The sequence below is a fragment of the Nelusetta ayraudi genome, unplaced genomic scaffold (genome assembly GCF_046127955.1).
Source record: "Nelusetta ayraudi isolate G7.1 ecotype Tasmania unplaced genomic scaffold, CSIRO-AGI_Nayr_v1 ptg000011l, whole genome shotgun sequence".
NCBI classification, from domain to species: domain Eukaryota; kingdom Metazoa; phylum Chordata; class Actinopteri; order Tetraodontiformes; family Monacanthidae; genus Nelusetta; species Nelusetta ayraudi.
Window position 1 is genome coordinate 11,159,080 of NW_027466061.1, and position 23,421 is coordinate 11,182,500.

At 42.9% G+C, this 23,421-nt stretch overlaps 4 protein-coding genes and 1 long non-coding RNA gene across 6 annotated transcripts in view; 1 reads left to right on the forward strand and 4 right to left on the reverse strand.

Annotated features, from left to right (window-relative positions):
* Positions 1 to 81: 81 nt before the first annotated feature.
* LOC142884906 (complement factor H-related protein 1-like) lies at positions 82 to 4,414 on the reverse strand. The gene is made up of 8 exons (XM_076020889.1): positions 4,257 to 4,414; positions 3,951 to 4,142; positions 3,403 to 3,582; positions 3,108 to 3,299; positions 2,461 to 2,547; positions 2,335 to 2,382; positions 1,895 to 2,056; positions 82 to 1,806 (listed from the first exon to the last, which is right to left on the reverse strand). The coding sequence occupies exons 1-8, from the start codon at positions 4,312 to 4,314 to the stop codon at positions 1,622 to 1,624; spliced, it is 1,104 nt and encodes a 367-aa protein (XP_075877004.1). The 5' UTR covers positions 4,315 to 4,414; the 3' UTR covers positions 82 to 1,621.
* Positions 4,415 to 6,856: 2,442 nt separating this feature from the next.
* LOC142884905 (complement factor H-related protein 1-like) lies at positions 6,857 to 19,492 on the reverse strand. 2 transcript variants are annotated; one of them, XM_076020887.1, is made up of 13 exons: positions 19,407 to 19,492; positions 19,182 to 19,262; positions 18,906 to 19,097; positions 17,291 to 17,467; positions 16,874 to 17,062; positions 16,005 to 16,052; positions 15,720 to 15,767; positions 15,547 to 15,579; positions 14,523 to 14,558; positions 14,053 to 14,217; positions 13,788 to 13,961; positions 13,159 to 13,184; positions 12,826 to 13,059 (listed from the first exon to the last, which is right to left on the reverse strand). In XM_076020887.1, the coding sequence occupies exons 2-13, from the start codon at positions 19,240 to 19,242 to the stop codon at positions 13,033 to 13,035; spliced, it is 1,176 nt and encodes a 391-aa protein (XP_075877002.1). In that variant the 5' UTR covers positions 19,243 to 19,262; positions 19,407 to 19,492; the 3' UTR covers positions 12,826 to 13,032. The 2 variants fall into 2 exon arrangements, 1 of the variants encoding a protein (XP_075877002.1); XR_012926220.1 differs by lacking the exons at positions 12,826 to 13,059; positions 13,159 to 13,184; positions 13,788 to 13,961; positions 19,407 to 19,492 and adding exons at positions 6,857 to 7,070; positions 7,179 to 7,362; positions 7,572 to 7,830 and having other exon boundaries at positions 19,182 to 19,330.
* On the reverse strand, positions 8,802 to 11,522 carry LOC142884907 (complement factor H-related protein 1-like). The gene is made up of 4 exons (XM_076020890.1): positions 11,184 to 11,522; positions 10,899 to 11,090; positions 9,129 to 9,308; positions 8,802 to 9,025 (listed from the first exon to the last, which is right to left on the reverse strand). Exons 1-4 carry the CDS (start codon positions 11,239 to 11,241, stop codon positions 8,817 to 8,819), a joined length of 639 nt encoding a protein of 212 aa, XP_075877005.1. The 5' UTR covers positions 11,242 to 11,522; the 3' UTR covers positions 8,802 to 8,816.
* Positions 16,137 to 16,821, forward strand: LOC142884908 (uncharacterized). The gene is made up of 2 exons (XR_012926221.1): positions 16,137 to 16,317; positions 16,638 to 16,821. It is a non-coding gene; the product is annotated as an uncharacterized LOC142884908 (long non-coding RNA).
* A 495-nt stretch (positions 19,493 to 19,987) lies between the features above and the next one.
* cdc73 (cell division cycle 73, Paf1/RNA polymerase II complex component, homolog (S. cerevisiae)) overlaps positions 19,988 to 23,421 on the reverse strand; it is an 18,273-nt gene continuing 14,839 nt past the window's right edge. Inside the window, exons 12-17 of the mRNA XM_076020885.1 lie at positions 22,564 to 22,599; positions 22,370 to 22,457; positions 21,820 to 21,981; positions 21,612 to 21,712; positions 20,973 to 21,114; positions 19,988 to 20,725 (exon numbers count right to left, since the gene is read on the reverse strand). Of these exons, the coding sequence (XP_075877000.1) occupies positions 20,689 to 20,725; positions 20,973 to 21,114; positions 21,612 to 21,712; positions 21,820 to 21,981; positions 22,370 to 22,457; positions 22,564 to 22,599 (566 nt within the window). The 3' untranslated portion in view covers positions 19,988 to 20,688. The remainder of the gene's footprint in view (positions 20,726 to 20,972; positions 21,115 to 21,611; positions 21,713 to 21,819; positions 21,982 to 22,369; positions 22,458 to 22,563; positions 22,600 to 23,421) is intronic.

Here is a 23,421-nt window from a genome sequence, read left to right on the forward strand (position 1 = left end):
CGTATCTAAACCTCGGCTGGCGCAAAGAAGGCAGGAGTGCAAGACGGATGTTTGAGAATTCATAGTCAAAGACTCAGCAGCTGCCTCGAGGAAGGCTCAGAACCCTCCGACTTTATTCAGGTCATCAATGACATACATTCAAATGAGTATCCAACACTTGCAAATGAATGATTGTGTTGTGTGTTTGTGACCAAGGAAACTTTGTTCCCCCTCAGTGGTCTCCAGTTTTATGTGTTTCAGCCAAGCGCCGGTCTGTAGGTAATTTCACCTCGGCACCAATTTATCTGAGAGCAAGAGTGGATATATTTAATTAGATGATTGACACATTATTGACACGTTGAGCCAACAAAAGACATTTTCCATGAAAAGGTGGAGGTGAAGGTGTCACTCACCGGTGTCACACTGCTACAGCCTGAGAACAAGAGGGAGAAAAGACAGAATGAGTTCAGCTCGTCTGCCACAGAGGTGCTGTTACTGTCTGGTTGGCCTGACTGACTAACATTCTTCCTGAAACATCTCCCTCCCCCAACCACTCAATTAAAGCTCTTTGAAGTGTCCTGTTATTACCTCATTATTATGGAGGACTAAAACTACCAACATTGAATAAATAAATAAATACATTGTGAAATAATTACTTAAATGTTTCATTAATTAATTTAATATGTAATTGAATATTTTATTAATTATTTAAAATACCGCCTCATTTTATGTAAAAAACAAAAAACAATGTAATGAATTATTTCATGGTGGGTTTAATTATTTCATGGTCCTGTGCTGCAGCGCTTCATGAATCAATTTTTATCTATCAAAGTTGCCCATCAAAGTCAGATTGTAACCTGATTGGTTACCCTGCACATCCAGTCAAGTCAAATCAATTCCAGATAATGGATTGATTCAGAGCTAGTGAACATATTCTCATACACAGGGTGGCATGATTGGGGTCAGCTGGTCCTGCTTCTACATACTGTGGGAGGTCAAAACTATCTCTCGCTGACTCCAAAGAAAGTTCATGGAGATCCTCCATCAACCTGACCGCCATTTTTTTGAAAAATTACTTCTTCTTGTGGATGTTCGGAAAGACTTCAGACCAAGGCAGTGAATGAGGCTAGATTCTCATTAGCCCCGCCCACTGACTTTGATGGGCGAGTCTAACAGATAACATAAATTCATGAAGCGCCGCAACACAAGACTATGAAAAATAATTAAATACGTCAAGAAATAATTATAAATATTTTTTTGCATAAAATGAATTGATATTTAATTATTCAAACAAAACATTCAAGAAGACATTTAATTAATTAGTTAATTATACATTCAATTAGTTAATTGTATATTAATTAATTATAGCACAATGTATTTTTTTTTTATTTAATTATTTAATTTTGGCAAATTTAGTCCTCCATATATTATTGGCTGCAGTAAGGATTAGAATTCAGAGCTCTTAGAATTGTTTCCACTCGCAGTATTACACATAAAATGCTCCATGGCACCGGAAAGGAGGTGCCTTTTGGCTGCAATACCGCGAGATGCCACTGCACAAGCATGACGACAATACAGAATACATATTCATGTTAACTCTAGCAAGTTGTTGTTAGCTCAGCTCTTTCACTTGGAAAACTTTTCAGGGGAGATACTTACAACCAGCAAATGTAATTATTGTATTTCTGCAACGACCCACAGCGTAATTTTCTGTCCATCGTTGTTTTCTCACACAATTTAATATCACATCTTCACCATCTCTGACATATTTATGTCCATCTTCTACTAAGTCTGGGTAATCTCCAGTGATTACATGGCAGTAGGTAGCTAAACAGGAGGGAAATGGAAAAAAGAGATGCATTCATTTTTGTCATGCTATCCACCACTGTGAGATTTCAGGGTGTTGTGTTGATACCTCTGCAGACTGGTAGCTTAGACCACTGGCCATTGCTGTAACAGTGCACTCTATCTGGACCGTCAAGACTGTAATAGCCAGAGCACTGGTACTTTAAATACATATTTTCTCTTTGTACTACCTCGCCATGTTCTATTGAGAGCTGTTTTCCACAGTGTCTGACTGAAAAAGAAGGAAAAAACACTTTTGAGGCAAATATTTAAAGCCTGCAGTGCAGAAAATAAATGAAATTCCAATGTTTTGTTGGATTTAATAATGTTAATTATATTGTAGTCTAATACTACTACTGCTACTACTACTAATAATAATAATCATAGTGATAATAGTAATGATAATGTTATTATCACTATTATTACATAAAGCATAAAATGCTCTGGGAGAGTCATACATGCTAACCGTATGGTAACAAATACACATCAAAATTGTGTCTTTATACTTACTGTTGGTAATCATTGGTTTGTTGCCATTACTGACAGACCCTGAAGATCCTGGAATTGTCAGATACAGCAAACACATCAGTACTCTCACTCTTAAAATAAAATCAATTTTAATCTTCAGAAGCCCACCTGGGTTCACAGACTCCATACCAGGATTTGCATCATCTCCCTCATGTGTTTGAGTTGGCTCTTCCTCTTCAACGTGTGGAGTACTGGCTGCCATTCACAACAAAACTTAGACTTGTAATTGGATTATAAAGAGCCATTTTCGTATGTACATAACTGTGGGATGCCACCTATATTTTTGCTGTGTTGTCAGAGATTTAAGGCAAATGTTTTGTGTACAGCCAGTTGTTGCATAGCAGGCTGTGATTCATGTTGAGGTTAACAAGTTCCATGAGGCAGTCCTTGGCGCACTGATAAGTCTAGTTTTCTTAGGACTGTTGGTGGGGAGCATCTTTCCCTTCAGCTGCTCAAGGCTTTAGGTTGCTGCATGGCCAAGATAGTTGCAAAAAGCAAGAATAGGCAGATTGGCACGGCAGCTGACGCACAGGGAATTGGCCGAGCCGTTTCCCTCGAAATACATTCCATCCTAAATGAATCCTTAATTCTCTGGTAATAACACATATTTTTTCTGTCTAACAAATAGAATTCATAAAAAAAAAAATACAGTTTCTGCCACAATTGTATCGACCCAGCAGCATTCTCCCAAGCATGTTGCTTCCAAACAATGCTGTCAGTGCATTAAATACATTTGTTTTAAGTGCCCCACTCACTGCATGATGAGGGCGTGGTCCAGTTTCCATAGTGGCACACAATGGACATGTTGTTGCTTCCTCCTTGCAAAGTGTATCCGTCTTCACACTGATAAGTCACCTGTGAGTCCATGGCAAACAGCTCCCTGTACTCCTGATCAATGATGACGGCGTGAGGGACCTGAGGAGGTTCGCCACACGAATACTCATCTCCTGTAAGCAACGGTAACCAACAGTAAGCAGGAGCACAAGATTGCTCATTCATTTTGCCCACTGAAGTCGGATCTTTGCCAGCATGTGGGAGCCGCAGACTTACTCTGACACACTGGCAGGGATGTCCACGCCCCATTTGAGCATTTAGCTGTAGCGTCATTGTTTATGAATTTATATCCTTCATTGCACTTCATTCGTAGAGTATATCCATTGGCATACGAAGTTCTTGCATTTTGAGCATAATTTGCATTGGGGACAGTTAGTGGGAGGCAGGCGTTTTCATCTGGGGTGGAGTATTAAGAAAAGATTATCACTACGTCTGACTTTATGTCAGACGTATTAAATTGTTTTCTCTCTCACTGTAATGAGAAAGATACAAGAAGTCTTGATTGTCTTTTATTTCTTTTATAAATGTGTATAAATAGCTGATCTTATCCTAAATAATTCAGCAATAGAAGTTGTGTTAATGTTCTAACAGTCCACCTGATCTGAAAATTTATCTCAAATTTACCTGCTTTTATGTCATTACGTAAGCTGAATAAGAACATTTGAAAACAGTCTTGACTAGGTTGCACTCTTCCCAACACGTCCCCCCTCCAGCCCCCACATATCAGGTCAGTTGCATCAGGTCAAGGGCTCTATTAAACTCACCGATACATTCTGGTTTGTCATGCCATGTCCCATTCCGACAAGTGCTGGTCACCCACCACACATCCACCGTCGTTTTTGACCCATGATTGCAGGTGTAGGTAAGATTTTGGCCATGAGAGTATCGATCATTTTCAGGGACATAAAATCCATTATGCAGCAGAGGAGCGTGGCAAGACTGAGCTTCAGTTTGTGCTAGTTTACAAATATATGCATATACATATACAATAGAAATGAATATGTTAATAAAAATGTTTAGAACATTTTTGACAGACAATGATATCTTATAAAAAAATGTCACATTCTTACCACGCAGCACTGCAGGGAGCCAAACCAGGAGAAGAAATCCCAGATACATCTGGTACATCTTGTCCACAGATTAACAGTTTGAAGCAGAAGTGGCAGCTCCAGTCAAAACGGCAGCAGTTAATAATTGTTCGGTCATTTGTCTGGTCAAAGAGCTGCGAGGTGATGAAATAGTCAACAGTGCACTTGTTGTTGTTGAGTGACGCTGCTGCTCAGAAGTCAACAGCAAACACCCCTAAAAGGCTTCAGCAGTCCAGATCTGCTCACAAGGTTGACTCCAGCAAGTTCAGATCGGCGTTGGGACGGTGGAGGTGGTGGTAGCAGGTACTGCATTCAGGGTCGGAGCATCTCTGCAGCATCAAACGCCCACTGAGGCTGCAGACAGTGCGCACTGTGGAGGAAGGACTGTTTGTTTTTGTGTTGGGCAAGAACACACAAAAGAAGCAAACATTGAGTTTGTTTGCATTTCAGATTCTTATTCTGATTTCCGGGACTCCTGTGATCAGAGGTTACTATTAGGAAATCAGTCAAATCATGGCAAAGGGCAGACTTTAAAAAAAAAAAAGGCAAAACCAAAAAGAAATTAATGGATGTGGCTGGATTTACCCACGTGTACAAGGAAAAAATGTAAATGATTTCAGCTTTTAGAACTATTCAGGTAAAAGTACCAAAAGTTTTCAGTCCATTTTTCTCTGCATCTAAAACATTTTATCTTACTACAATTTAGGGAAACTGTTGCAGTAAAACTAAAAAGAGCGATTCTTTTTGTAAGAAAGCCCATCCTGCGCTGAGCTACGTTCAACATCACAAATGCAACGATAGTCATGAAAAAAACGAAATGCTACTCAATCATTTTTATTAAAGATTTTCTTCTGTACAACATCAGTAACAATCATCAAACTAAACAAGTCAGTCCTGCGGTGTCGTTAATTCTGTTATACAATTAAGAAAGCATATGCCCTGCCAGGAAAATATATGAATAAATGAATAAACAAACAAAGAAGCAAGAGAATGCTGTAAGTCTGCTACTTTGTTGCAAGAGGGAACTGACAGACGTTGGTGAAAAGCATCAGGTGCTACAACAAAACCAAAACGATGGACCACGTCTTAGCGTGTTTATTGTATCACGCATGATGCAATACATTTTGGGACCACCATTTTGATTAAAAAAAAGATCAAATTTAATTCTGGTGTTTGATGGCATTTCACCTTTTTTACATGTTGTTTTAAGGCTCCTTTATGTAAACCTCTAGTTGGTGTTGAAAAAAAGCAAAAAATTAAAATAAAATGTGAATATCCAGGCAGAAAGAGAGTTTTCTCGGCCAATCAGACTGAGATGTGGACTGTTTTGCTCTGGGTGAGCAAACAGGACCCAACAGGACCCAGCAGCACCCAAGTGAACTGAGGCATTGGTGTTTGTGCCTGCACTCTCCATCTTGACGATCATCTGGGTGATCAGGTCTTCTGGGCAGCTTGGAGAACCACATGAAGACAGTGAACCTCTCATCATACAAACATCCAAGACAAAGGTTTTAAAGTTCACTTGTGCAAAATTCCACCTCCACCAGTGTTTCCTTCCAATAATCAGTGTCAGTTTTGTCAGATCTGAGTTCACTTAAATCCCCTTTCTCCCCGTTCTGATGCTCGCTTTGAGTTGCTGCCATGTGATTGGTCGACTAGATATTTGTGCTCACAAGAAGTGGAAAATTATACATGGTAAAGTGGCCGGTGAGTGTGTTTACTTCTCCTGCTTGTTCTGCTCGCCGCTGCAGCGCCAGTACCAACCTCTGATGAGGCAAGTTGGTCGCAGTCTATGGAATCACAGGAGTGTGAGTGCCCAATTATAAATAATTAATTCAATAAATGGATAAATAAATGAATGAATGAAAATATAAAAGTACATTTTGTCTTTTTCCCTTTTGTCATTGTAAAAGACAAATGGAAAAAACAATGACAAAAGCTTTTGCCTTTTGCTTTTACCATCTGGTTAAAAGCAAAGACGATGGCTGTGGGAGGCCTTTCTGACCAGGATTAGTAGTCGATACCTGATCGCTCCATGGCTAGCATAGCTAGCTCCTTGGGCGCATTACCAACAGCACCTCTTGGCATCAAGGTACAGCTCAGTATGTTTTACTATTTCGGATTGACCATGTTTCTGTTTTTTTGTTTTTCCAATACATTTTAGTTGGGCTAAGCCTATTGCTTGAAGCCCCTAAAAGAATTGCAAGACTAACACCTGCTTGACGTGCTTACTGTCATCCACATGCTGTCTTCCACGCTTTTACTGGATGGTGAAACTGTCTTCTACAGTGACAAAAGGGAAAAGACAAAGAGGAAATGTACATTTCTATTTCTATTTCTTTATTTAATTATTTCATTTGTTTTGTTTTTTTTTCAATTTTGGCACCCCTGTGATTCCATATTAGCCTGCCACTACGGTTACATTTTAGACAAGATGTCATCCTTATTTTTGCCTCATCGTGTATTCCTTCTATTTGCCCCTGACTGTGGCTCCCACCAGTCTTTCTTGAAAAAAGTTCATTGGTCCCACAGGTTTGGCCACTCGGTGACCCAGCTGCCGTTCCGAGTCTATTATAGACACATTTTACAGTGAACATTCCAACTTTATTCAGGTCATTAGTCACATGTGAAAATACACAGACAAGCACTCATTTCCTAAATAATTGTGTGTGTGCCAAAGTGACAATCCAGGAATTTTGTGACCAAGGAAACTTTGTTCCCCCTCAGTGGTCTCCAGTTTTATGTGTTTCAGCCAAGCGTCGGTCTGTAGGTAATTTCACCTCGGCACCAATTTATCTGAGAGCAAGAGTGGATATATTTAATTAGATGATTGACACATTATTGACACGTTGAGCCAACAAAAGACATTTTCCATGAAGAGGTGGAGGTGAAGGTGTCACTCACCGGTGTCAAACTGCTACAGCCTGAGAACAAGAGGGAGAAAAGACAGAATGAGTTCAGCTTGTCTGCCACAGAGGTGCTGTTACTGTCTGGTTGGCCTGACTGACTAACATTCTTCCTGAAACATCTCCCTCCCCCAACCACTCAAGGTTCAACTCAAGGGATGCTTCAGGTTTGAAGCATCCCGCTGACTCATTATTGGCTGCACTAAGAAATGGCATCACAAGCTCTTTGCTACCCCAGTGGCCACTCACAGTATCGCACAACAAAGCCCCATAGCACTGGAAAGGAGGTGTCTTTTGAAACTGTAAACTAAGCCAGTTATTACTGTGGTACATTGAAGTATGACTCTTCAGAGACTGTTCCCCATCAGGTACTTTGTTGTGTTGGTGAAACTTTTGTAAATATGTATATAGAGGTTTTAGCTGCAATAACACAAGTAGCCACTGCACAAATATTCAAGTTCAAGTTAGGAGGAAATACTTACAACCAGCAAATGTAATTATTGTATTTCTGCAACGACCCACAGCGTAACTTTCCGTCCATTGTTGTTTTCTCACACAATTTAATATCACATCTTCACCATCTCTGACATATTTATGTCCATCTTCTACTAAGTCTGGGTACTCTTCAGTGATTACATGGCAGTAGGTAGCTAAACAGGAGGGAAATGGAAAAAAGAGATGCATTCATTTTTGTCATGCTATCCACCACTGTGAGATTTCAGGGTGTTGTGTTGATACCTCTGCAGACTGGTAGCTTAGACCACTGGCCATTGCTGTAACAGTGCACTCTGTCTGGACCGTCAAGATTGTAATAGCCAGAGCACTGGTACTTTAAATACATATTTTCTCTTTGTACTACCTCGCCATGTTCTATCGCGAGCAGTTTTCCACAGTGACTGACTGAAAAAGAAGGAAAAAACACTTTTGAGGCAAATATTTAAAGCCTGCAGTGCAGAAAATAAATGAAATTCCAATGTTTTGTTGGATTTAATAATGTTAATTATATTGTAGTCTAATACTACTACTACTACTACTACTACTAATAATAATAATAATAATAATAATAGTGATAATAGTAATGATAATGTTATTATCACTATTATTACATAAAGCATAAAATGCTCTGGGAGAGTCATACATGCTAACTGTATGGTAACAAATACACATCAAAATTGTGTCTTTATACTTACTGTTGGTAATCATTGGTTTGTTGCCATTACTGAGAGACCCTGAAGATCCTGGAATTGTCAGATACAGCAAACACATCAGGACTCTCACTTTTAAAAGAAAATCAATTTTAATCTTCAATTTTCTTAGGACTGTTGGTGGGGAGCATCTTTCCCTTCAGCTGCTCAAGGCTTTAGGTTGCTGCATGGCCAAGATAGTTGCAAAAAGCAAGAATAGGCAGATTGGCACGGCAGCTGACGCACAGGGAATTGGCCGAGCCGTTTCCCTCGAAATACATTCCATCCTAAATGAATCCTTAATTCTCTGGTAATAACACATATTTTTTCTGTCTAACAAATAGAATTCATAAAAAAAAATACAGTTTCTGCCACAATTGTATCGACCCAGCAGCATTCTCCCAAGCATGTTGCTTCCAAACAATGCTGTCAGTGCATTAAATACATTTGTTTTAAGTGCCCCACTCACTGCATGATGAGGACGTGGTCCAGTTTCCATGGTGGCACCCAATGGACATGTTGTTGCTTCCTCCTTGCAAAGTGTATCCGTCTTCACACTGATAAGTCACCTGTGAGTCCACGGCAAACAGCTCCCTGTACTCCTGATCAATGATGACGGCGTGAGGGACCTGAGGAGGTTCGCCACACGAATACTCATCTCCTGTAAGCAACGGTAACCAACAGTAAGCAGGAGCACAAGATTGCTCATTCATTTTGCCCACTGAAGTCGGATCTTTGCCAGCATGTGGGAGCCGCAGACTTACTCTGACACACTGGCAGGGATGTCCACGCCCCATTTGAGCATTTAGCTGTAGCGTCATTGTTTATGAATTTATATCCTTCATTGCACTTCATTCGTAGAGTATATCCATTGGCGTACCAAGTTCTTGCATTTTGAGCATAATTTGCATTGGGAACAGTTAGTGGGAGGCAGGCGTTTTCATCTGGGGGAACAAGGGAAAAAAACAGCAAGAGACAATTTTAATCTGAGCAACGTGATGTGAGCTTTAAATTGTGAAGACACAATCATGAATGATGTAAACAAAATGTTTTTGGTTCAGTTTTCATTGACACTAACATATGCAAAGAGACCTAAAACTTGTCCAAATTTTAGTGCAGTCGAAGGTTTGGATTTTTTTTTTCTGCTTTCCCCCCGATGCATTTTCATCTTTAGAATTTTCTTTTGGAGATGTTTTTTTTAATTCATTTTTTATTTTATTTTTTATTTTATGCACATATTAAAATTCATCTTGCAACTTCTTGTTCTGCCATAAAGGTTTAGATTTTCCGTAAAGCTAAATATGTGTGTAGTGTCTGAAGCTTTGGCCCTACTCCTGCAGGCTTCTTGCCTGACAAGATGAACAAACCCCTCGTTTGCGCAGCTTCTGTATTAGGCAACCTGTCCTTGGAAGGTTGCATCACAACTCCCTATAGAGGACTGTTTAGATAACACACATTCCAACTCTGGCCAGTAACTTTCCCATCCCTTCACCTTTTATGTTGTAATTGCCTCTTTGTCCTCCTTATATGGAATGTGCCTGATGACGTGACCTGTGGGTATAAGGAGGTGATGTTCTAACTATTCTCAGAGAGGTTGTGAGAGCTTCTGTGCATCTGGACACACAACGTCTTCAGGCACCTGTTTGATATCTGACTTCTTTGTAATAAACCAGTTTTTATACAACCAAGTCGGTGTCCACGAGGATTCCTTCAGCATCCACACTTCACTGCTGCAACCTGAAGAATTCACCACAAGTGCAACCAACATTTATGTATTTACTACAACTGCTGGGCAACAATTAAGCATTTTCATCAAGATTTATCCTATGTACTAAACTTAAACTTAAAAATATGTCATTTTTAGGCTCAAACCATGAATTCGGAAGTTGGTGCATTAAATATTGTTTTTTTTTATTGTAAGGAAATGGAATATGTAAAATGTTGGGGGCCTCCACTGAACGTGGTAGGAGTGAATTCTCAACTAAAAATATAATATTAAAATGTCTTAAAAAAAAACAAACATCAAATATGAAATCCTAAGCATTTGTGGCCACTGCATTAACTTTTCATCTGCTTCATTATTAAAAAAATACCCTCAAAGGGAAGGATCACAACAGCCAGCAGTGTGTAGCTTTCCACTAGCTGTCTATAGATGTCATCTCTACATTCTTTTCAAAAATGATTTCTCCTCTTTTAATTAACTGTAGACAGTGAGGTAATTATATTCACTGGTTATGGAAAAGGATGGACAGGCTGGTGTAGTGGTTGGTAGTCTCGCCTCCTGTAATGAGGGAGAGGGCTGAGGGGAAAAAAAGTTTTAAAGAGTTTTAAAAAGTCTACAAGTGGCTGCTCGTTGTCATTCAAGGAATGAAAGACGCTGCATTCAGAAGTAGGTTCCCAATTCTTCTTTTTTCAGTAGACACAACGAGGGAATTAGGGAATTGCAGAAGAACACAAAGTGACACTCATTCCCCCATGAGTGTGGCCAAGTCTGTGCAGCATACACTATTACATGGCACTGAAGCCAAACTCACCAATACACTGTGGTCGGTCGGACCACTGGCCGTCTTGACATGTGCTGGTTGCCCACCACCCACCAGAGACTGGTTTTTGCCCATGGTTGCAGGAATAGGTCACTTTTGCCCCATGAGAAAAAAACTCATTTCCAGGGACAAAAAATCCACCACTCAACAGAGGAGCATGACACCGCTGAGCTGCAGGTTTCGCTAACAACAAAAGAAGTGCATGTATATATAGACATATTTGGATCATATTTCTGTGATTTAATGTCTGCGAAACATAAAATGTCACATTCTTACCACGCAGCACTGCAGGGAGCCAAACCAGGAGAAGAAATCCCAGATACATCTGGTACATCTTGTCCACAGATTAACAGTTTGAAGCAGAAGTGGCAGCTCCAGTCAAAACGGCAGCAGTTAATAATTGTTCAGTCATTTGTCTGGTCAAAGAGCTGCGAGGTGATGAAATAGTCAACAGTGCACTTGTTGTTGTTGAGTGACGCTGCTGCTCAGAAGTCAACAGCAAACACCCCTAAAAGGCTTCAGCAGTCCAGATCTGCTCACAAGGTTGACTCCAGCAAGTTCAGATCGGCGTTGGGACGGTGGAGGTGGTGGTAGCAGGTACTGCATTCAGGGTCGGAGCATCTCTGCAGCATCAAACGCCCACTGAGGCTGCAGACAGTGCGCACTGTGGAGGAAGGACTGTTTGTTTTTGTGTTGGGCAAGAACACACAAAAGAAGCAAACGTTGAGTTTGTTTGCATTTCAGATTCTTATTCTGATTTCCGGGACTCCTGTGATCAGAGGTTACTATTAGGAAATCAGTCAAATCATGGCAAAGGGCAGACTTTAAAAAAAAAAAAGGCAAAACCAAAAAGAAATTAATGGATGTGGCTGGATTTACCCACGTGTACAAGGAAAAAATGTAAATGATTTCAGCTTTTGTCACATTCTTACCACGCAGCACTGCAGGGAGCCAAACCAGGAGAAGAAATCCCAGATACATCTGGTACATCTAGTCCACCGATTAACAGTTTGAAGCAGAACTGGCAGTTCCGTCCAAATCAGCAGCAGTTAATATTTGTTCACTCATTTCCCGAAAGAGCTGAGAGGTGTTGAAATAGTCAACAATGCACAGAGTGACGCTGCTGCTCAGAAGTCCACAGCAAACACCCCTAAAAGGCTTCAGGAGACAATATTTGCGACACCAGGTCGGTGGCACTGTGCACAAGGTTGATTCCAGCAAGGGTTGATTCCAGCAAGTGCAGATCAGCGTTGGGGTGTAGTGGTGGTAGCAGGCGCTGCATTTAAGGTTGAAGCATTTCTGCAGCATCAAACACCCACTGAGACTGCAGGCGGTGCAGGAGGAGTTCCTGCCTCTGATCCTCTGCATCCTCTCCTCTCACACCAGCTCCTCCCTGGTTCCAAACCAGACAACTTTGCCGTTTTCTACACGTTTCCTTTTAATTCATGTCGACACTCTTTAAACGCACTTCACTCCATCACTCTTTCCTCCTCACTCTCTCACGGTGGAGCTAAATGGTAAATGCACCTATATAGCGCTCTCCAGCATCTTCCAGAGCGCTTTGCAATGGCCTCTCATTCACTCATTCACAAACACACTTGTACACCAATGGGTGGCTGCTGCCATGCAAGGTGCTGCCACGAAGATTGGGAGCAATTTAGGTTTCAGTGTGTGACCCAAGGACACTTTGACATGGGGAGAGTTGGAGATAGGATTTGAACCGCCAACCCTTCATTGTCATTGGACAACCCTCTTTCCTCTCCTTTCCAGGGCCTCCATACCTCCACCTCTCTCTGGTGTATTTCCAACATTTACAGCATTCTCTGACTAACAACTGTGTGTATAAAGGCAGCTCAAATAAATAAGTTAACAAGTCTTTGTGTCCCACATTTGTGTACAAAATAGACAAGAAAATCAATTTTCCGGTCATGATGATAATTATTTTTTTTAATAGACTCCTGTTTTTCTCCATCACATACATGTTGATAATGCATTGCTTTTGCCATTGTCAGTTTATTAGAAAGAGAAAACTGTCATGTCAGCTCCAAAAAACTCTTGATGAAACAAAGTGAACTTGTTTTAGGATGAAGATCTTTTCCAGTGGAGGCACATCCAGCTACTGATCCTATGCAACTCTTCCTACACAGTAGTACTAGTCACACAGTGGACATAACGGGGAGAAATGTTACTCATTAGAATCTATTTTCACACAACCAGACATAAAAACAATGTTGGAATAAAATAAACTCACATCTCGACGGTCATATGGATAGCAACCTAAAAGACAAAACAACAGCAACCTTTTTCAGTTCCAGTGGGTTTTTTTTTTTTAAGTTCAATTTGCCTAATCACTAAACATAGAGTGCAGCCCCCTAGTGTCAATACTGAGAATTATAACATCTTCTACAAGTTTCAATACCTTTCCCATTTTGCACTGATTGGCTCACAAACACTTAGTGACTGTGTTGTGTGTGGGATGATGAGCAGAAGTCAACCACAGAACAAGATTTCAAGCAATGTTATTCCTGTCTCTTCTACAGCGTCCATTCCATTCCATTCCATTCAGGGGCAATTTTCTTGTTCATTGTACTGTTTGGCCCATTTGCGTGTGTATCACAAGAGGCAGCACTTCGCCTTCAGGTTTTTTTTAGTTCACACTTTAGACAACAGGTTAACCCTAACAAGAAGAAGAACTCTACCAGTCAAACCTTGTCCACTACTCTGGCAGATTTGTGCTTATTTCTTATGGTTCTGTGCGAGCAGTTTAGTGAAGCAAATTTAAAAATAGTTAACATTCAGAAACAAGCTGTTGGTGCTCTGTGTGACCATGAACAGGCCACCTGTGAAAACACTGTGGGCAGCATCAAGGGGGATACTTACACGGAGACCAAGTGACTCTGCCGTTGTTGCAATGAACAGAACTGGTGTAGTAGTAGTTGTACTTGAAATAATTACACTGAATCTCTTTTCTTTCTCCAAAGTTGAGAAAGACTGCTTGATTTAAAGTAACATGTTCTTGCAGATAAAAACCAGGATTCAGCTGACAAAAATTGGCTGTGGCAGAAAGAAAATAGAATGATTACATGTTTGAGACCTTTTATTGACTCAAAGTCACAGCAGAGCAGCGGCACCGGTGTGTTTCTACCTCTGCAGACGGGAAGCGACGACCACTGGCCGTTCCTCTGACACGTCACTGTGTTCGGCTGGGTGCCAAGTGTGTAATACCTGACGCACTTATATCTTAAAACTATGTCGGTCCGATCCACAAGCTCACCATTAGAAACAAGGGGTGGGTTTCCACAGGCGTGCACTGCAAAAGAAAAAAATGAGAAAGAGGAACAGAACATCTTAGTTTGTTGCGTAGTTTGACACACACAAAAAATAATTTTCCAGCACATGGCAGAATTCCCAGTAACAAATCAGATGGTGAAGCCTTGGGTCAGATGAAGGGAAAGCTGCTGACTGTTCACGGGAAGGAGGAAGTGAGTCGTTATTCCGTTATTTAAATTAAGAAACAAGTTCAAATGACACGCACGCACGCACGCACGCACGCAAACACGCACGCACGCACGCACACACACGCACACACACAATATCAGAAATCACATTTCCCACCTGGTATGTTCTCCGTGGGGCCACTTTGTCCACCATCTGGTGTAGTGTAGGGTTGAATGAATGAATAAATGAATGAGTGAATAAATGAATGATATTGGTCAAAACGCGACTATATGTCTAAAACATAGTGTGGTGTCTAGAAGAAAAGCAACAAAAAAACAAAAAATATACACTGCACGTCTACATAATCTCAGAGGATAATCATTTACAACACAAGATTATTTCTAATAATTCTTTGCCCAAAATGAAATCCCTGAATCAGGTTGAGTCACTTTCATTCATTCATCTTCCATACCCGCTTATTCCCGAGCTCAGGGTCACGGGGGTCTGCTGGAGCCTATCCCAGCTGTCTTAGGGTGAAGGCAGGGGGACACCCTGGACAAGTCGCCAGTTCATCGCAGGGTCACATAGAGACAAACAACCATTCACACTCACATGCACACCTATGGATTGAGAGGCCACTTAAGGAAAACAGCTTTTTGAAGGTTGGGAGAAGCAGCAGAGAGAGCCTCCTGTTGGCTCTGGCATAAAAGAGAGGACAACAGCTGGAAGCCTGGATGAGAGGGGCAGTGATCTGGCCAATCACGGCTGACTGCCAACCGGAGAGTGTTGTGGTTAAGGGTCGAAACACTCGATGAACGTTGGAGACCACCTGATGACCTCTCATCCAGGCCAAGGCTTTATCCATTAGAAATGGATTATAACAGCATCTTTGATGTATTTACAAACAGAGTGTTCAATTGACCTCACATGCATGTTTTTGGAGTGTGGGAGGAAGCCGGAGAACCCACGCAGACACAGGGAGAACATGCAAACTCCACACAGAAAGATCCCGGGCCCGGAATCGAACCCACGACCTTCTTGCTGTGAGGTGGCAGCGCTAACCACTGCGCCACCGTGTCACCCAGGTTGAGTCGCTGGTCATATCATAACCAATCATATAAATATAAAAGCTTCCATTCAAGATTTGATCAATCACTTGTGTAAGTTATATAGTAGCTAAATTACTAGCCACATTTCCCACCTGTACTTCCACTATGTGCACCACCTGGTGTGTCTGGCGAACGAAACAAACAAACAGACAGATAAATTCTACATATAATGACATTGTTGACATGCTTTGTAGATGTACAGATATATTATACATGGCTAATAATCATGTGCAGTAAATGACTAACACGCACAGGTGTTCCCCACCTGTTGCAACTCCAGCAGTTCCACCAGCCCCTGAATCAGGTCTCGTCACTGGTCAGAGAAATATGGTAATTGTAAAAAAAACAAAAAAACAAAACACAAAACAGGTAAAAAAAAAAATAATTATGTATATTCCATGTACATAAACTCACACAGATGAACACACACACACATGTTTAGATAGACACATAAAACTACGTATTTACTGTATATACACCACACACATTACATTTTCAAAGGAAAGAGGAAATCTGCCACGCGCTAAATGTGTCAGTGAAACTTTTCAACCTGTAATGTCCTCTGTGGTTCCGCCATGTCCAGTACCTGACGTCCTTCCTGAATGAAAAAGCGACAAAAAAAAAACGAGTATAGATTATTGGCATCATTACACTGTAAACACACACCAATCATTTTGTCATGTACACGCAGACATTTAATCAAGCCAATCCCGTGGTGGCAGCTCAGTGCATGTAGGCGTGACGTCGTGTAAAGGCGGATCTCTGAAGTTCCGGACAACAACAGAACAAAGGGGGAAACGCGATGCAAGTGAGCCTGATGTGGTTGTTGGTGTCTGAGCGGCTAGTGTGAGTTCCAGGCTCTTGTCTTCAGACTTCACAGAGAATGGCTGGTGCCAGAGGTACGAGGATTGAGAATGGCCAGACTGGTTGGGGATGACAGAGAGGCGGCAGTAAGAACTGGTCAGGGCAGGTCTGGGCCGGTCCAGACTCTCATTGAACACACAATACTTCTGACCTCGAAGGAGGACGTGAAACTGAGGCCAAAGTGTCCACAAAATTTCACCAGAATTGCACCAAATCGTTTGATTTTCATGATTCCTGCAGTGACTTCTGGATGGTAAGAATTTGGTTTGTAAAAACCATTTCAGGGGTTCAGACATCTCCTGATGGTCACTTCCGGCAGGGTAACACCATGGCAGAGCCGCAAGCATCTCAACCTGCTTTCATGACAATCACAACGAGCCCTGAGGAACGTCGCCGGCGATTTACATTCTTCCAAGCGTCCACTGCTGATGAGCCATACTGCTGGCTGCACTTGCAGGAGCGGTGGTGTGTGTGTGTGTGTGTGTGTGTGTGTGTGTGTGTGTGTGTGTGTGTGTGTGTAAGGATGCATGTGTGTGGCGACAGTTCATAACTCACTGCATGTTGGCCCCGTGGTCCAATTTCCATAGTCGCAGATGGTATTGTTATGGCTGGATTCAACCATAGTGTATCCATCTTCACATTGATAGCGCACCACTGAGTCAAGTTTAAAAACGTCCTTGTAATCCTGATCGATGACGACGGCGTGAGGGATCTGAGGGGGCGGGCCACACGCGTAAGGATCCCCTGTGAAAAAGGACACGCTTGTCCTCAGCAAGAGCTGATAACTATCCACTTTGGAAGCTGTGATTCATCGTTAAATGCCCAAAACACACACTCAAGTCAAGATTGGCCATTTTGATTAATTTCTCAGTGGCAGAAACATTGTAAAAATGTTTGCTCATAACTTCCTTCACTTTGTTTACATATGAATCAAGACCAGTTGTAGATTTCCTGGTTGTGTGTGACACATACTCTTGCAGTGCGGCACTGATATCCAGATTCCGTCACTACACACAGCAGTAGCGTCAAAGTTCTTTTCTTCGTACCCTTCATCACATTGTATCCTTATTTTATCTCCCTCTGGGTACCAAGCATCTGGCTGTAAGATGCGTGCATGTGGGATCTCTGGCAGAAAGCAGGCTTTTGCATCTGAGGACAAAGAGAAATGAACAATAATATGATATAAAAAAGAAAACAGCGCCCAGCTTGAGCAGATTTTCCTGATGATGACAGCGAAAGCTGAACAAACAAACAAATAAACAATGTAGTAAAGAGTTACTGATGAGTGAATTAGGGAATTGCAGAAAAACACAAAATGACTTGCTATTGATGGTTTCATTCCCACTGAGTGCTGCAAAGCTTGTGCAGTGTGCGTGGCATCGCTTTTTTAAGGAGACAAAAATGATTTTCATTTCTGCACACTGCAAGCTTACAATATAACAGTTTATGAAGGAGTTTTTCTTGAATTATTAAAAACAAAAAATCAATTCCACTGACACAATCCATAAATGTGAGGAAAAGAAAGGAGAAAAAGACTTCTGTAAAAGGAGGAGGAGAGAATTAACGTTTAAAAAAAAAAAAAAGAATCATTAGGGATGCACAGATAACGATACCAGTATCGGGTGTGTACTCTACTTGTATTTGTAAAATATGTGCCAATACCACAACAACAATATCAGTTGTTCATGCATGTACTGTTTATGACAATTTTGTTAAATTTATGTTTGTACTACAGTGAAACTTGTGACAGTCACCCACTGAGGAATGCTCAGTGGGTGAGTAATTTTATAATGTGTAAAGGCATTATTAAAACTGAGTATCAGTATCTGTGCGCACTGAAATACTAGTAAATGTAACTGCGGTCAAGCCAGCCAACAGTTCGGCAAAAGCGTTCGAGCGAGCAGACACTCGCTTTCTGCTTGCTTTGTGTACACCAGGTATTACGGTAACTGCTAACTGCTTCGCACATTGGCAGAGGAAGAGGGAGAAGCGTGTCTTTGTACTGGATTTCAGATGAACATTTCTGAAGAATTCCGAGTTTTCACTCCATGATTCCACCGCAGGCTGCTAGTACACCTCACCAGGATGCTCCACAATAATTTTCAGACATTTCTGATGTAGCATTTCAAAATAAACGTCATCCAAAAATGTGATTTTAATGTTGTAATGTACTCTACTTGTTCTGTCTGTATTCATGTATACATGTATGCGTGTATATGCATATGTATCAGTTACACACGGAAATTAGATGTTTTCTGTTGCCTGCTTCAATCTATCTGAACTTTTACTTGCAAAGCACTAAATCACAACCAAAGGCATCTCGAAGCGCGTTGCAGTCGGGATAAATCCAAATGAATCCTTGCAGAGCGAGCGAGGTGCAACAGTGGGTAGGAAAAACCAGGCTGGAAAAATTATCTCATCTCTGCTTAGACTTGGGTTGGGGTGAAAAGGAAATACAAGCGCACGCGCGCGCGCGCGCACACACACACACACACACACACACACACACACACACACCGTGCAGCAGCGTTTCAGCGGCCAACACTCCGTCCAGCCCGCTGGTCAAACAGTTCTACGGCGCACTCACCGACACATAGCGGTCTGGGCGACCAGTCGCCGTCACTACACGTGCTTGTCACGAACCAGCGATCAGCCATCGGTTTGTGTCCCTCGTCACAGGCATAAATGATGGTGGATCCATTATCGAACACGAGCCGGTGCGGAATAAAGTAGCCTCCGTCCAGTCTGGGCGCGTGACACTGCGAGCCCCTTACCTGAGCTGAAAGAGTCACAAGTCCAAGCGAGTCAGTCACTGTGTGTGTGCGTGGCCTCTGGCTGGGAAGGTGGACCACAGTGTCCTCACCCCGCAGAGCCCCAGGAGAGCAGGCCAGGAGGATGAGCAGGAGGCCGGCGAAGGAGGACATTGCTGCCGCCGGAGGAGACGCTGTGAGAGGGCAGAGCAGCGGAGAGAGCCGAGAGCCGTTCAGATGACAACCGCTGATCGATCTAGGGCCCCACAAGTTTAGAATGGTCCAAAGTCAAACGCACAACACAAAGTGATGAAGGGATATTGCAAATTGGTCCAGACCTGTTCGTCAGCCGTGCAACAGCTTCTGATTTTATAAGTTGGCGCTTTCAACGCTCTCCCCAATCTTTCCTGGTCATTATGTGAGAACACAGATGAAAGACTAAGGTCTGTTAAACCTTCCCCGTTTGTTGACACACGGTAGCGCTCGCCAACACGTTGTTTGTTTTATAGTCCAGATTTCAAAATAATTCCCGGACTGCTGGGGTCGGAGATTAGTGTTGCAAAACACCAGACACGGCCAGGACAAAGGGCAAATCTCAGGAACTCGGGCAAATCAGTGGAATTGGAAGTTTTTATTGAAGTCACAATGAGAATGAAGGTGTCTGCGCTTTAAAAACCCGTGTCTGTGGACTGACTGACAGAAAGTGCCACCTGCTGGACGCTTCTGTCAACAGCGTTCACTCATCCATTTATTCACAAAGTAAGAACTGTGCGAAGGCAAGAAATGTGACCAAGAAAAAGCTGGAACGTTTCCTGGATTATTATTGGGCTTTTTATCTCATCCATCTGGCAAAGAGCTGCTTAATCTTGGAGGGCGAAGGAAAAGCAAGGTTCAAGAGCAAACACGTCTGATACACGGCAGCTTTTCTGAGACTTTATTGTCCATTTTCATTTGATGACATAAAGCATTTCTTCCTATCACTTTTCTCCACGAGCGCAACATCAACCAAGAAGACAAAGACTTGAGCAAAGGCCGGCAGATGACCGAGAAACATGCTCCAAAACAAACAAAGGAAAAAGAAAAAGAAAAAGAAAAGAGAAATTAAGTGATGGAGTAATTTCACTGATCTGCCACAGGAGTTTTCTGAAGTATCAACCACCGACACAACCCTTCCCGTCTCCCCTGCTCAGAGACAAGCTTTGACCCGAAGAGATTACCATGTATATACACACAATCAAAGCACGATGCCATTAAAAGATATTTTAAGGAAGTCAATCAATTGTTATGTTTTTTTGTCGTCACAATTGGTACATTTGAGTTAAATTCACTGACCGTCGAACAAAAACGCAAATCTTTCCTCCCTCCGGCATTATATGTCGTTTAAGTTGTTTCCATATTTTGTACAAAAGGTGTTTTGGTTCTCTTTTGAACTACATGAAAACATTAGAAAACATTTACAACAAGAACCGCTTCGGCCTCGTCGCCGGCGTCCAGAGCAATAGTGAGGACATTTCGTCGCGGGTGCGCTGGATTGTGTCTTCCTTCAAGAGGGGTTTCTTCACCCATCAAGAGGTGGACTGAGAGCAGTGGGACGGCTGGAGACGACGCTGTGGTGGGCTCTCAGAACCTGAGGTGGGACTTGTGTTTGACCATGTATCTGGGAAAAACGACAAAGGAAGAGTCACGAAACATCAGATTTTTCTCTTTTTTTTTCCAATTTCAAACAGCAGGCACACACACACACACACACACACACACACACACACACACACACACACACACACACACACACACACACACACACACACACACACACACACACACACACACACACACACACACACACACACACACACAAAACAGTTTACAGCACAGGTGAGGCTGAAGCAAGAAGACTGTCAGACCTGTCGAGGGTTTCCCAGAAGCGCAGGAAGACGGGCCGGTCCAGATGGCGCCGGTGGCGGCTAAGCTCCAGGACGGTCACGTCCCACTTCTGAACGTTGGGGTCCGTCTTTGCCTCGTCGTACTTCAAGTGAAAGGCTCGAACTGGCAAGAGTCGTTTTGAGTATGTTTACAGCAACACAAAAACAATCGTCCGAGTGTGGCGGAAAATATAACATTAAGACGACTTGTTTCTCACACACACACACACACACACACACACACACACACACACACACACACACACACACACACACACACACACACACACACACACACACACACACACACACACACACACACACACACACACACACCTCGTCATCATCAATCATTTGGACGTCGAGGTTGTTGTGTTTCCATAGCAGACACACACCACATCTTAGTTTGTTGTGTAGTTTGACACAAATAATTTTCCAGCACATAGCAGAATTCTCTGTCTGTCTGTGTCGTTGTGTTTCCACAGCAGATGCACAGACGACTGCGGTCTCAGGTTCTGCCGCTGGTGGTGGTTTTAACGTTGTGTGCAGCAGCAGTGATGCAGTGACGTGATGGGAAGGAACCCAGTCATGTGACCACTGTGATGGTGTGAGGCCACTCACTTTTGGCGAAGATGTCAACGGGGGAGCCGTCGGGCAGCAGCCACGGCCAGCCTTTGAACTGCCAGGCGGGACCCTGCACGAACACAGCCACCACTCGGTCCCTGCAGAGGGAGGGCAGTGGGGGGAGAGAGAGAGAGAGAGACACAACGATTGGTTGCAGGTTTACAGTCGCTCAGTGGGCGGAGAGGGACTCGGGGCGGACCCTCACCAGTCCTGGGGAGCCAGTTTGAGCGGCTGGTCGATGATCCGGTACGGCACCGTGACGCTCAGGGTGGTTCCGCCGGGCTGGATCTGGTCTTTGCGCCGCTGCAGCAGCACCTCGTTGTCCCGCTGGATGCCCTGCTTCTTCTTGTCTTCCGATGTGAGGAACCTGGTGAGGGATCAGGGGCTGTAGAGCAACTCGTGTATTTCAGGAAGAATGTGATTTTCTACAGAATCTTTTCTTTTTTAAACAGGAAGTGCTTGTGATGTGATGGATGAGCACAGCCTTGCAGATTACATCTTGAAGATGTCAAAGAGCGAAAAACCAAGAGCAAAACAAGACGTTTCATTACTATTTTGATATCCAGTGAGTGATCGACACAGTGCTGGGAACTGAGTTGTCCATTAGTTCCCGGACGGCGTGACGACAAGTCTTGTGACTGAGCACATGACGGCTGAGCGGACGCAGCCTCGTCGGTCACCTGCTGCCGTGCACGACTCACTGACCCGACTCACGCGGTCCAGCGGTTGAGAGCAGCAACAAAGACAGCTCTTACTTCAGATCCTGCAGCAGATCTTTGGCGTTGAGCATGGTGATGAGCGACGTGGTGGCGGCGGGGATGATGACGATGGGGGTCCGGGACCCTGCAGCCGCGCGCAAACAACAAAAACAGAGTTCGTTGACATGGCAACGCCGTCTTTTATTGCTGCAAGGCCAGAACGGAACCGCACGCTCGTGAGTCTCGCCTACCTTTCTTCTGATTCGGCGGAGGTCTGGCTTGTGAGACTAGAGAGAATTGAGGGCAGAGAACGTGAAAATTAGAAATGACACAAAGTGCTGATTGACAGGGTTCGAGGGCACAGTGTTGATTAAGAACCGGCGGAGCAGCCTCGTGAACGGAATCATCCAATAAAAACTCAGATCTGCGGAAGACAACATGTTTGACCTTCTGTTTACGTCCGGTTCTAGCTTCCTGCTCAAAGCGATGCTTCCTTGGAGAGGTTTGGAAGGGGAGCGGTCCTAATTGGACTGAAAGCTGACGCAGACATCAGAAGAAATCAATCCATCAATAAACCTTTATTTGTACAGCGCTCGGTCACATCCTTCGATAGATGTCCCAAAGCGCTTTGCACAATCAGAGAAAAAAATCAACTGGGCCCCCAGAGAAAGCAAAATGCGACAGTGGCCAGGATAAACTCCCCTGTGGGAAGAAACCTAGAGCAGATCGAGACTCCAGAGGGCGCTCATCTGCCTAGGACCAGTTGGGGTGAGAAGGAAATACAACAAATGCAGAGAGAGAAAGAAAGAGAGAGAGACAGACAGAGCGAGAGAGAGAGAGACAGAGAGAAGCTGCGTTTCCATGACCCTTGGAATTGCGCAAAACCTAAATATCGCTACAACGGCTACATCATTTTGAAAAGCCTCTCAAACTTTGCGAAAAGGGTTCAACGCTCTCATGAGGTGCTTTTTCAGACGTATCAATATAGAGGTATATCTCATTTTCATCATGGAAACACCTGCAAATCACAATTGTACTTTGTTGGAATTTTAGAAATTCTATTGTTTTTACTTTGCAAAAAACTTTAACGGAAACGCAGCGAGAGAGAG